Below are 13,969 nucleotides of genomic sequence, written 5' to 3'. Positions count from 1 at the left end.
ATGTTCAACGCCCAGAGAGCTATTGCTAGTCGGGCGGTATATAAGTTTTAAAAATAAAATAAATAAATAAATAAAGTAAGCAGGTCGATAGCACAATTAAAAGAGATGCTATTTGCATCATTTTTGCTCACTGAATAACCCTGCCTGGGCCAGTCTAACCTACTATCTCACAGGGTTGTTGTGAGAACAAAATGAGACTAGGGTTCAAATCCCCACATAGCCATGAAGCTCACTGGGTGACCTTGGGCCAGTCACTGCCTCTCAGCCTCATGAAAACCCTATTCACAGGGTCACCATAAGTTGGAATCAACTTGAAGGCGGTACATATATTTTTTATTTTGAATATGATGATTATGATAATAAATATGCAGCATTTCAAATTAATTCTGTATGAGAAGCATTCCATGCCAAGCTTGGAAAACCAAGGATGAGGTATAAAATGTAGACAAAAATACTTTTGACAAAATGCCGTTTATCTTTTATATCTATGTCTATAATTAGCAATACAGCTGAATGATGTATGTAAAGCATTTTTTCTTTCCATTTTCTTTTTTATTAATATTTTAGTACTACTGCTAAAGTTCTGATGAAAGAATAAAGCATTCATTAGCCAAATTCAAATGATTAGAACACATCACATAAATTCCACTGAAGTTGGAGTTTTTGCCATAGAAAATGAAAAAAAAAATATAACCTATGATAGCCCAATAGACAATCAGAACTAATATAAAACCCTATTGCTTCTCATTTGCAAATCTTGCAAGATCTAATGTAACTCTAGATCATGTGAGTTCAGGTGATGCATGTTATGTACATTTGTATAGATATTAGCAGAGATTGTCAACAGTCTATCTTTCTGGGACTGGGAATCTCTCTCTTTCTCACAGAACATGAGTTTGAGAGCTGGGGGACTGAGAGGAGGAGCTGCAAGGACCCTACTTCTCACCTCATCTCTGCCAAGAACAAAAAAATCAGCCTTAAGCCATTTATTATACGCCTAATGATTTATTATTATTATTATTATTATTATTACTGAGACAGTTTTTGTCCCACATACAATTCAGTCTTGTGATTAAACAGGACAAAAATACAAATAAAAAGGAAGATGGAGTTCAAATAAATATACAATAAAAAGCTAGCTGGCATTTTAAAAGGCAGGAGTGCTCTGTCTGGATAAATACAGCACACAGGTATGTATGCATGGGAACAAGGGGGAGAGTTCAAAAAGGGGGGGAAGGAAGAGAAGTACCAGAGCTTGGAAAAGTTACTTTTTTGAACTACAGCTCCCATCAGCCTAATCCAGTGGCCATGTTGCCTAGGGCTGATGGGAGTTGTAGTTCAAAAAAGTAACTTTTCCAAGCTCTGAGTAGGCCAAAGTTTCAGAAGTGCCTTATGATTGATGGGGGGTGCCAGGAAGGCAAGGAGAGGCAAAAATGCCACAGGGGGTGGAAGGGTCTGCGGGGGGCGCGCACGCGCGCACACACACACACACACACACGCACACACAAATCATTGTCACTCATCTCCATTGTCACTCACCTCCACAGCTCTTTGCCATTCTGCTGCTGCCTTCTCCGTTGTCCTTGCCCTGGCTTTTTCCTCCGGCATCCATTTTTTCCTCTCAGACGCTAGCAGGCCCTGCCTATTCACCTCTTCCCTCGTGCATCCTAACACAGATCACGAGGGAAGAGAGAGTCTGTGCAGAGGTCCAATCAGTGTGAGGCACATGTCTTGTGTTAACCAATCACAGCCAGGAGCTGTCTTCCCCTTGTTCCCGCCCCCAAGTAACGTGCAACCTAACGTGGAAACGTTAAAATTGCTGCTGAAAAGTAGGGAAATTACTAGTCGTTCCGTTACTTGCCAAATGTAATGGAATTACCCACTCATTATTTAAAATTGTAACTAATTACAAGTAACTCGTTAAAAATAACGAGTTACTTCCAAGCTCTGGTTCTGCTCTACAGATTGGGGTGGGGGTGGGGATGGGGTGGTGGAATCGGAGCTATTACAGAGCTGGATTTGTTAGGATTTGATCTAGAATTGTCATGTGTAGCTGCAAGTATTGCTGCATGTGGCTTGTGTGAAACCCGAACTGTTGTTTGCAACTTGTGTAGGAGGAAAGGTGACCTAATTAATAACAAATTCAAAGTCAGACTTTCATATGGCACAACATTCTAATTAAAACGATAGTCATATAATGGCCCATTGTTCATTTGTTTTTTGTTTTTTTTAAAAAACAAGTATTTATTTTTGTTTGTATTAAGGAGACCTATTTGTTTTGAACTGTCTATATGTTTAAATGGGTATTCACTAATTGATAACTGGAAAAATTATTACCAATATTTCAAATGTGTGATTAACCCTAACAGAAATGCCTTAAAAAAGTTGGAAATAGCTATTAGTGTTTAATATTAATTTGGATACCCACCCTTGCTAAATATGCAGAAAGCAGAAGGAGCCTTGGGCACCTTCCTGTCCTATTTCATGATTATTTGTCCTGTCTTCCTTTGCTAACCTTGCTGGTTCTCAGCCAAGCACTCTGAATTGTGCTAAACTTGAAAATGACATAATTAAGGTACAGCTTCCGACTGTAAACTCGTGATAGAGACTAATGTTGATATATAAAAAATAAACAAATCAAAATAAGTAAATGAATGAGTAAAATTTTCATAGGAAGCTGGCCTATATTGAGTCAGGCCCATTTAGTTATTGTTCAATGGCTGATTTTCTCCAGGGTTTCAGAGAGAGGTCTCTCCTGGCCCTACCTAGAGATACTGGGGATTGAACGTGGGACCTTCTGCATACAAAGGGGATCCTTTACTACTAAGCAATGGACCTTCCATAACAGAGTAGAGAGTGCATCCAATAAAGGCCACAGAAGCCAGTTTAAAAACACTATTTTCAGATATATGCAATGTGTGTTTAATTTTTTTAGGTGGGTATTGGAGAAGTGTTAGTGCTTGTTCATGCAATCAAGATTCAATGGGTTGGTATGGTGAGGTATGAGATCCAGAGTTCCTGGTTGTGGTTTTGTATGCAGTTACCTGAGAGTAAGTCTAATTAAACTCAGTGGGATTTGCTACTGAGCAAAAATGTAAAGGAATGCATTGTCTGCCCATAGGAACAAAGAATTCCACAATGTTTTTGTAACATAGGGCCTTTTTACTGAGCGTTTTGGGTGATATACAATGATTGTGTGTGTTCATAAAACCTATAAATGAGTGGCTATGAGTCACAATGGCTATATTCTACCTCCACTGTCACAGGTAGTATGCCTCTGGATACTACCTTCTATTGTGTTCTGGTCCTCCTTGCAGGCTTTTCACAGGCATCTGGTCGGCCACTATGACAACAGGATGTTCAACCAGATGAGCCATTGGCCTGATCAAGCAAGACTCTTCTTACGTTCTCATAAACCTCACCCATGTAACTTTTTTTTTTTGCATTATCATTTATTTCACTATAAAACAAAGCAAGTCAGAAGCCCTTGGTGCTGCCAGGTTGATAGAATCACTTTTAAATCAAGACCGCAAGTTCATGCGTTAATGTCTAAAACAAACAAAATATGAAAACAGATTTTGGGAGGTTTTTAATGTTATCTTTTTTTCTTATGAATATATGGATGGGTGGATTGGATAGATGGACATGCTGAAATGAGTTCAGGGGTTATTTTCCTAAGATAACTGCACATGTAAAAGAGACCTTTGAGAGTTCAGTGCTCTTTAGAGGGCATTCAGTTTTAATATATTCAGAAAAGATGTAAAGGCCTGACTAAATATCTGAGTACACTTTATATCTGAATATATATCTGTTGGAAATATGCTTTTAAAAAAAAAAGTTTTATAAAAAGTACAGTATTCAGCATTACTTAGCACATGATTTATTTGTTTATTTATTTATTTATTATTTGTTAAATTTATACCCGCTCTTCCTCCCACAAGGAGCCTAGGGCAGCATGTAGCGCTTAGGAAAAACGTTCTTTTGTGTTCGTTTCAGCACGTAGGAAAATGTTCTTTTGTGTTTGTTGCATTTTCGAGGGGCCCAAGACTCACTTATTTTCTACTTCTCTTGCTTTGTCTCTGCAGGATTCCACCATGTGCCTTTCATCTTCTAGGAAGTGCTGCTCACGGTCCAGCTATAGAATGTTCTCTTAGTGCCAGGCATCTGTCACAAGGTGCCCAGACTGGGCTTCTGGTCCAGCAAAAGTGCGGCTGAACCATTGACAGGCAGCAATGGACACCCACATGGACTTGCTGACAGAGCTCCAGCTACTGGATAAAGTACCCACACTAGAGCGGCTTCGGGCAGCTCAGAAACGTCGGGCGCAGCAGCTGAAGAAGTGGGCACAGTACGAGAAGGAGATGCAGCACAAGAAGAGAAAACATGAGAAGAAGAGGAATGTTGTCAATCACAAGAAGGTTTCTTTTGAGGCCAACGTTGCACTGCTGGAGGCTTCATTAAGGAATGATATTGAGGAAGGTAAGAGATGCTGGAAGTTCCAATATCACATACACCTTCACTGTGTTTACTTGTAAGCAATGTGTAAGCACCCAGTGGTGCAGGTGCATATTCATTTAGACCCTGGGCTTAATGATCTTATAAGGGTCCCTTTAGATGGCCATGTGTATTACTTTGGATGTGAAACACACAATTAACATTTCTCTTCTTTCCCCACCCTCTACCTCTTGACTACCATTCCATGCTTTACAACTGCTTGTGTCCATTCCTGATATACTGCAGCAAAAAAACCAAACAAGTAATCGATCTTTTGCCAACCCTGACTTAAAAAGAAAAAGATGCTCTGAAGCATGTGCAGTTTCTCACTTTATTTTTTTTTTTTTTACAATAATTTTTATTCAAATTTTCATAAAACATAGAAAACAAAATCATAAAACATTCAAAGACAAAAAACAAAACAAAACAAAAATGATTAAACAAAAAAATAAAATAAAATAAAATGTTGACTTCCCATTTGTCACATATCAAATCAGTTATAGGTCTACAATATATAACAATCCTGTCTCTTAAATCATATTGTAAAATCACTTTCCTCCAGTAGTTATCTTAATTAATCATCAAATCTCATAAACATTACTTTATTCTTTCCACAAAAAGTCAAAGAGAGGTTTCAATTCTTTAAGAAATATATCTATCAATTTTTCTCCAAATAAACATGTCAATTAATCCATCTCGTTAATAATTATAATAATCTTATTGTCACAACCATAGTCCAAATAAACATTTCGATTAATCCATCTCATCAGAATCTGTTAGGTCCAATAATTTCAATAGCCATTATTCCATTATCCCTATTAGTTCCATCTTCCATCTTCAACAGTCCTGTTAAGTCCAGTAATTTCAGTGTCCAATCTTCCATTATCAGTATTCCATAATAATCTTGCTGTTGTAGCCATAGTCATATAATAAGAGTCTGATGGGAATTTCCTCTATCCCAAATATTTTCTTGCCATCCATTCTGAATAAGTTGCTGAAATACTGTTGTAAAGTCATATCTGTGTTCTTCTTTTTTACAAAATGCACTGGCTCATCTCTTAAGAGTTTTTCCATTGTCACATGGCTGCAGTTAATTCCATAGATTTTCTCTATATCAAGCTCCATCACATCATTCCAGTCCAGAAGATTATCCAAGCCATTGATAACTTTATCTCTAATATCTTCATTAATTTCTTCAGAGATAACGTTAAATTCCAAACAGTAGATTTTATTTCTAAAATCCATAAACTCCAGATCTTTTTCCAATTCCACATTTGTTCCAATCTCCAGGGCTTGTATCTTCCCTTTATTTTTTCTTTTCTCATCTCTGATCTCATTCTCCTCTCTCACAGGGTCCCCTATTTCTTTAAGCTCCTGCGTCATTTTGCTCAGTTCAATTTTCAGCTCCTTACTACCCTGTCGCAGGGTTTGTTTCGTTATCTCAATCTCATCCATTATTTTCTGAAACATAATTACTTCCAGATTCTCAGCCACTTTCTTGATTGCCATTTTTAAAACCACGAAAACAAAGCAAAACAAAAATAAAGAAGAACCACTTCTTATTTCAGCAACAATTGGGTTAATATTCCAGGCTTGATGACATCACAGTATAAACAGAGCAACCTGCCTTATCTCTCTTGTGCAAGAATGCAAAACAAATTTAGTTCCCAGCATCAAAACAGTTAGTGGCGTCGTGAAGAAGCAGATTCGTCAAAATAAAATAGACCAAAAAGAGAATAGTCCCAGACAATATAATATTCCTCGGAATAGAAATCAGGAATAGAAATCCCTCTTCTGTTTATTATCTTTAGAATGCACTTCCAGGACAGCTTTTTGCGACAGAAACAGAGATAAGCTGTTAATTTCGTGAATAACAGAGAAGAGCTATCTCACCCAGAAGTTGTCCAAAGCCGATCAATCTGACAAATCTCCTTTTGCTGCAACAATTTAAACCAAGTAAAAAAAATAATAGAAAGAAGGGTGCTTGCCTGTTAGTCCGTTCTCTCTTTGAAGAAAAGATAAACGTATCGCTTAAGCAGATAGAGCTTGTTAGAAAGTCCGTCCGGCATTGTTGGCTGGACCTTATCTCATAAATTAATGAAATCCAGTCCTCCCAACAAAAACAGGCTTTGAGGTTGATCTCTACGTTTCTCCCTGCCCGGGAGAAATTTCATCAGTCAAAAAAAAAAAATGTTCTGACTGATTTATATCTGAATAAGCTTCTTTTGAGGCGGGAGCCCGTCCCAAAAGCAGGCACATGCGAAGTCACCCTTCCCGGAAGTCCGTGCAGTTTCTCACTTTAAACTCACTTAAGTCATACCACCATCAGAGTTACAGGAATAAAGTGGGCTTTGTTTAAGTTGCCCTGATGCTAAACACAATTATCTAGAGGGGAAAGCATCATTTTGTTATTGAAAAGGATAATATATACTTAAAGTTAAAATATAATAAAATGAGCCTTTGTATCCATGTACATGTGAAGATTGGGTTTAGATGCAATGTTTGAGATACTGGTCTTGGTTTGGGTATATATTGTGTAAGTAGCAAAATATACACTCCTTATAGTGTAATCACTCGTCTTTTTTATATGAATAGCACAATGTTTTATTTTATTTTTTTAAAAGGAGTACTGAGAGATAGATGAAGCTGGAGGTGGGGGGAGAGAAGGAACAGTCACAATTTGCCATTTAACATTTACCAGAATTTGTTTTGTTTTTGTTTTGGCTTGAAAAAATTATTGGCTGTGAAGATGGGTGTTTTATCTAAAGTTTTTTTAAATGTTTTTCAGACTTTCTTCTCTTACATTTTTCCAATAATTTGTTTCATATTTGGCAGATTCTAATAAAAACATTCCCTGGGATGGTAAATTTGTAGATACAGATGCCTGCAAAATCAATGGAGTTTACATCAAATATTCCCGTTTACAGCATATTATGCTGTTCAATTTATTTTTCTTTTGTCAGTATGCGACTTGGATGTAGTTTGCACTGGAGCAGAAATTACGGCTGGATCCATTACAAGCATTAATATGGCTTGAAAGGAAACACTATCTAGGTCTGAATTATACAACAAATTGTTTAGAAGCTGAGAGGACGATAAAAGTAGGATTAGCCCAGATATTTCCCCACTGGCCTCGGTCATTAGGCATAAATTGTTCAACTGGGACAAGAAAATAGGGTACTATAGTGTAATGTGATCTCAAGATTTTAAGATTGGATTCTTGGAGGGAAGATGATATCAAATGATGTAGTAAACAGAATAGGGGGAACCTCCCCCCCAATATTTGACATTTTCTATAAATCAAATATCTGGAAGCAGTTTTAAAGGAAGCAAATTCATACCACATCCTGGTTGTTATTTGGTATCTAAAGCCTTTCAAGTATTGATATGATGATTTTTGTTTTGAATAACAAGGAAAACAGAAGAATGAGGAAATATTTGTAGAATTGCTATAAACAATTATATTTATAAATGCATCAGGAATATAGGGTTTTTCTGCACTTTCCGTTTATAGTGGCATAGTTGGTATTTTATCTGACATTTTAAAGAGTGAATTTGTAGCTGATTATACCTTTTGTCACATGTTGCTGTTATTAGAGAATGAGTGCATTTTTCTTTTCTACGCTAATGGTGTGTTGTACCTGAATTGAGCGAAGTTTCACGGCTGTAGTTACATCGCTTACATACCACCAAATGTCAGAATTATGAGCATGCACATGGGTATAGCCCTTTCACAGGTTTTTCTTTTTGTGTATATATAATGCCTAGTATTCTGGAATTCTAATCTTGGCTACATTCAGACATGGGGCTTATTGCATTAGTTTAACAGATTATAATGGTAGTGCTTCTGTCCTGATTTCTAAAATTACTTTCACACTGCAATACCAGTTGTGTTAACTAAGCGTGGCTGTTTTGGCCAATATACAAGCATTTCACACAACAGTCTTTCATACTGCTGCAATGAACAGCATTTTGTTTTCATCCCTCACCCATTATACACATGTGCACATCCCCCATAATTCACTGCTTGAGTTAGTGTTTGGACACAGGGATATGTCTGGCGAAAAAGAGGAAGGAAATGCATCAACATGCATCAACACTGGAATACTGGTACAATTAGCACACAGCTAAAGGGCAAGAATGCATTGCATGCTGGGATGCCTATCACATGAGTGACTGCACCTAGCGCAAAGCTCATGCAATTTTCTGGGTTCCCAGGGTTGCAAATAGATTATTTATCACAAAAATTAGCATTAACCTTCCACTATATTCCACTAGATACCTGGAACTAGCTATTAAGTCGTGTGAAAGGTCAAATATAATGTACAGATTAACAGGTAAGAATTGTCAAAATAAGAGAAAAAAGTGGATTGTGAAAGCAGCTCTTGTGGGAGAATAGAAGATTAGAAGCGGCTAGATGTGAGGAACTACATGCAAGTCTGAGTTATGGCGAACATGGTTATTGTGATAAAATTTTATCTGCAGCAAATTATCACTGTCATGGGCCATTTTCTGCTCAGAACAGAGCCTAGCCCAAACTAACAGCTCCTGCTATTCAGAGGGAAGTGGTGTGAAACAGCTGTCTCCTAAACCATCCCCACCAGCCTCCACCCCCTCCACACAGAAATTGGGGTGATGCTTGTACACATGCCACACAAGTGAAAATATTGAGCATCCATTCCAGTTCTTTCACGAAAGCTGGATTTTTTTGGAGTAGAAGAAAAAGTGGGGGTTTGGTGTATATTATTCTGGAATACTAGCAGAGTAATGATGTTGTGCGGCAAAATGCCAAAATCTGAAAATAAAAAAATCCCAAGCAACTATACCACTATAAATGATAAGTTTGGAAAGGCCCATTCAGTAAGGCTTCTTCATTTACTGTATTTGTTATATACAATTTTCTATTGATGGAATCTAAACTAATTAGACTACATAAGATTTATAAGTTACATTTCTAGGACTGAATATATCCAGGGTTGGCAGAAGTCTTTTAGCTGCCTGAGGCAAAGAACAAGATGGTGTTCCTGGCCCAATTCTATATACAGAAGTTAATTGTACTGGGCATTGAATCTTATTTCAACATTGTTGATGAGCAAACATCCTCCACTACACGTGAGAGCCACAGGCTGGCTTAGGGGATGCAAGGCAAGCCAATAGCACTCACAGCTCTATCTTCCAACATCTTGCTGCCTCTTGCTCATCATTCTGCTTCCTGGCTTTTTGCTGCCCACTCAGACAAATGCTACAGTGCAGCAGCAGAGGCACCAGTGTGTAAGCAGAGCAACGCATGTGCACATCTGATGCCTACTGGAATGGTCTGGGCTACCTGCCTCTCTGCCTGTTCAGTCTATCAGAGGCCTTTCTCAACAGTGCTGTCTGCGATGCTCTGGGAGAAGGCATTTAAATGAGCAAGTAAGCAACACATACTTGCCCTGGGACCTTGTGATGAAGAGTGGGAAAGAAATTATATAAATAAATAACATCTGAAGGGTAGCACTTTGGTCACCCCTGCTCTAAGCCTTCCATGACAGTAGCTTACACTGACATCCTTCCAAAAGCAATGGTTTTCGATAAGAGGGGGGATTTACCCATTGAGCTCCAAGCCATTGCTCATTGAATGAATGAATGGTTCTCCTATATAAGTAAATTAGTCAGTGGTGGCTGGTGGCTTCATGTTAGTGGGGCAGTAGAATGCAATCTGGGTTTTAGTCCTAACTTTAGTCCTAACTTTCAAGGGGCTGCCCAAGGCTCTGAAACTAGTCCCACAATAGGTTCAGCATCTTGGACAGCTCCTTGAAAATTCAGACTAAAACCCAGAGTGGATTCCACCACGCCACTGACACGGAGCCGCCCACACCCCTAGAATTAGCCTAAGTGAGCATTCTTGTTTGAGTATGCAATGAGTGTGTATTGTAATTTAGAGCATCTTAATTGTCAACAAACCTGAAAAACTCCAGGTTTTACAACAAGAGAGAGTGAGAACACTTACAGTTTTAGGCCAGGATTAGTTTTCCTCTTTAAAACAAATAAACGATTTTTGCTATTTGGTATTTACAATGCCACTTAGATATGAGACTCATTTGTCAAGGAAAAGCCCAGCAAAGAAAATCTAAGAGAGCCTTAGCATACCCTATTGCAAATACTGCTGCTTGTTTGTGTTGTATCAGCTAAAGGCTTAGCTCCCAATTGTAGTTGGCTCTGTAAACGAAACAAACAAGAATAATCCCTGCTTAAAAATCTGTCCATCTAAACCTAAGATTGATAGGTGGGCAGGACAAAGAAGGCAAGCTCAAGGAAACAGTGACAGGTTTGGGATTATTCTGATAGGCAGCCTGCCCACATTGTAATCTTTATGGAGGACAATATAGGAGACATAGCACAAATAGATCCTAAGAAGAGATCTGTACAAACATGTCTTTGCGGCAATAATAGGGCTTGAGGTAAATTGCTAGCAGATTGTTTGTTCCATCCGGTTAATTACCTTTAGCCACTGCTTAGAGATCCAGGGCTCTAGGTAATTAATTGGACAGGAACAAGGAACTCAGTACTAAGGCCCCCTCAAGATTAGTGGGTTTTTTTGGTGAGTGTATTCTGCAACATGTTATTGATGCAGTAATAGTGGATTAGTGGTAGACTTATACTGGACTACCCGCACATCATTCCATTTTATTTGTTTTTTTCTGTGATGCTTCACCAGTGTTAATACATTATTACCCTCTTGTGCTATAGGGCGACAAAAGCAGCAGCGCTCCCCCCCCCAAAAAAAACCCTTAGAACATTTGTGGTATAAAAGTCAACAGGAAGTTATAGGACATGCACTGATTGGAAATGAATCAATATGTCTGCCCCAAAACTTTTGCAGGCACAAGGAGTATTGAGAGCAGAATTGTGCCTAACTGCCCCAATACCATCATGTATACAAGTTGTCATGAATGCACAATAAAAAAGGATGCCTGGAGGAGCCCTTAGTTTGCAGTTACGTCAAGGGAAATGCTATAGGTATAATGTTTTAATAAGTACATTGAGTATCTGCTGCTCTTTCATTTGTATTTTAAACTTGTTTTGTTGATTTCAGTTTTCTTAGCTTCCTTGAGAGATTTGGGATAGAAAGGTGGGATATAAATACTTCAAAATGAATGTGGTAAAAATATTTTTAGACTGTACCATTTCATATTAAGGAAGGGGAGAATCATGTGATTGATAGTTTCCTCACGCTACAAGGAGTGGGGGAGCTGTCCTTTGTATATAACACAGAAAACTAGATGCCGGAGTGAAAATACGTAGGCTGGTCATCTCAAATATGCTGGTTTTCTACTCATAGACATTTTTAATTTTGTGCATGAGCACTCAGAAGTGCCTCTGTGTGCATGCACTGTTGAGCCTGGGTGGTGGACGGTCCCCGGAAAGCCAGAAACCTGAAGTTATGAGAAAAGCCAGTGGCTGGAACTAAAGAACTACACATACACATTTCACAGAAATGGTACAATCCAGAAACAGTTGGAATTGGCTTGTATCATAGCAGCTATTGTTTAGACGAGGCTGCCTAAATTTATGGTGCCATAAACTTTCACAGGCTAAAATCTGCTTATTGGATATATGAGTCAAAGGAGTTGGCTGATATTCTGATAGGGAGTTCTTCGTCAGTGGGCAGAATTTTCAAGTGGAACACAGGAATGCCTCCTGATAGCAGATAATGTGGTTCCTTCAATAGAGTTTTTCCAGAGTTACAGATATATGTTGGATTTTATACATAGTTTTATGTAGGCTGTGTTAAAGGAAAGTCTGTTCACTAGGAAGAGATGAAGTATTTCATCAGTTCGGTATTAATCATGTACTGTAGAATTTTCCTTTATGATGACCCTTTAATTCAGTAATAAAATAATTGTAGTAGTAATAATGAGCACAGTGGACGCTGATATTAGATGTGCACATATATATATTCATCCATGCTCTGGTGGCTGTTCTTTTCTTTTCTTTCTTTGTACCACTTTCAACATAAAACCAGTTTCCTAAATTAGATTTTTTTTTAAAGCCATTAATTAGTTTCTCCTTTTCTATTGCCAGTGATTCCCTAGCTATTTAGACCTTTACAAGGTGCCTTAAATTTTCCACATACCTGATAATGATAGTGATGATAACCCTTCTGAAACTAGTATTTCTATACCCATCTATCCCTTAAGAAGGGATTCTTACATTGCTTCTGCCTAGTGAAGACAATCTAGCTTCCATCTAGCTTCCATTCCTTGATTCAGTACATTGTTCCCAAAAGACAGCTCTAATTTTTATTTGTAATGTTGATAGTAGTTGAAGAACAGCAAAGGTATAGGATTAAGTCCAATATCTTATTCTTATTCTTGTAGATGTCGATGTACATGCAGTCATATGAAGCTGCGTTATACACACGATCAAACCACTGCCCATGTAGTGCAATAGTGTGTGCTTTGGCTGCTGGTAGTAGATAGATCAGAATGTTTTCCAGCCCTGCAGCCCATGATCATTTTAACAGGAGATGCTTAGAATTGAATCTGGGACCTTTTGCATGCAAAGTATGTGCTGTACCACTGAACTGTGGGCAAATGCTTCCTAGCCTGGTGCTGATGGCAGGCTGCCCCTTCCATGAATAAAACTAGCTGTGTGAGGGGTAATGTTGCACACTGAATTTTGCATGTGTTGACCTAAGAGAAACTCCTGCAAACTCACAATTTGATCTGTCTGCAGTGGGATGCTATAGCTCAATATGTGCCAAGTTCTGCATGGTTTTCCATAGACAATGGTGCAGCAGACTTCTTTTCTCTTGTTCCTGAGGGTAGGACTCAAATCAAGGGGTTCAAGTGACAAGAAAGGAGATTTTGACTAAGCATTGCAAAGAACTTCCTGATAGTATGAACTATTCAACAGTTGAACAGACTTTCTGAGGAGGGAGTGAACTCTCCATCTTTAGAGGTTTTTAAGGAGAGGCCAGATGACCACCTATCAGGGATATTATTTCATGCATTGACAGGGGTTTAGACTAGGTGGCCTTTGAAATCCCTTCCAATTCTGATTCAGTGTGACTACATGACTATTTCTGCTCATGAGAAGCCATTACTCACTGTCAATGCATGAAAGCTGTGCAACACTGGATTGTATCCAACTAGGTTTTACTCAGAGTAGACCTATTGAAATTAATTGTATTTTTAATGTTTTTATCACATGGTTGTTTTAACTTGTAAATCACTTTGATGTTTTTAACTAAATAGCAGTATACAAATATATTTATAAATAATAAATAAATAATGGGCTTAAGCTAGTCCTGTTCATTAATTTCAATGGGTCTACTCAGAGTAGGTGTGGTGGTTGTACTAATGAAAGAAGCTTTGCTCACAGAAAGACACTTCACACCAGCTGTTGTTGTCAGTCCCTGGAATCCAAATTAATAATGGACAGTATAGAAATATTCTAAAAAGAATGAATGACAAAAAATGAATGCCACCAC

General features: G+C 38.2%; 1 protein-coding gene across 5 annotated transcripts in view; it reads left to right on the top strand.

Moving 5' to 3' along the window:
• The window catches only part of PPP1R16B (protein phosphatase 1 regulatory subunit 16B), a 189,248-nt gene that overhangs the window by 71,659 nt on the left and 103,620 nt on the right, over positions 1-13,969 (top strand). For all 5 annotated transcript variants that reach the window (XM_061631500.1, XM_061631501.1, XM_061631502.1 and 2 more), the window contains one exon: positions 4,086-4,479. In XM_061631500.1, the coding sequence (XP_061487484.1) occupies positions 4,233-4,479 (247 nt within the window). In that variant the 5' untranslated portion in view covers positions 4,086-4,232. The remainder of the gene's footprint in view (positions 1-4,085; positions 4,480-13,969) is intronic.

Source organism: Rhineura floridana, chromosome 6 (assembly GCF_030035675.1).
Source record: "Rhineura floridana isolate rRhiFlo1 chromosome 6, rRhiFlo1.hap2, whole genome shotgun sequence".
NCBI lineage: Eukaryota > Metazoa > Chordata > Lepidosauria > Squamata > Rhineuridae > Rhineura > Rhineura floridana.
Note: the sequence above shows the minus strand (reverse complement) of the source record. Positions and strands in the feature narration are given on the sequence as shown.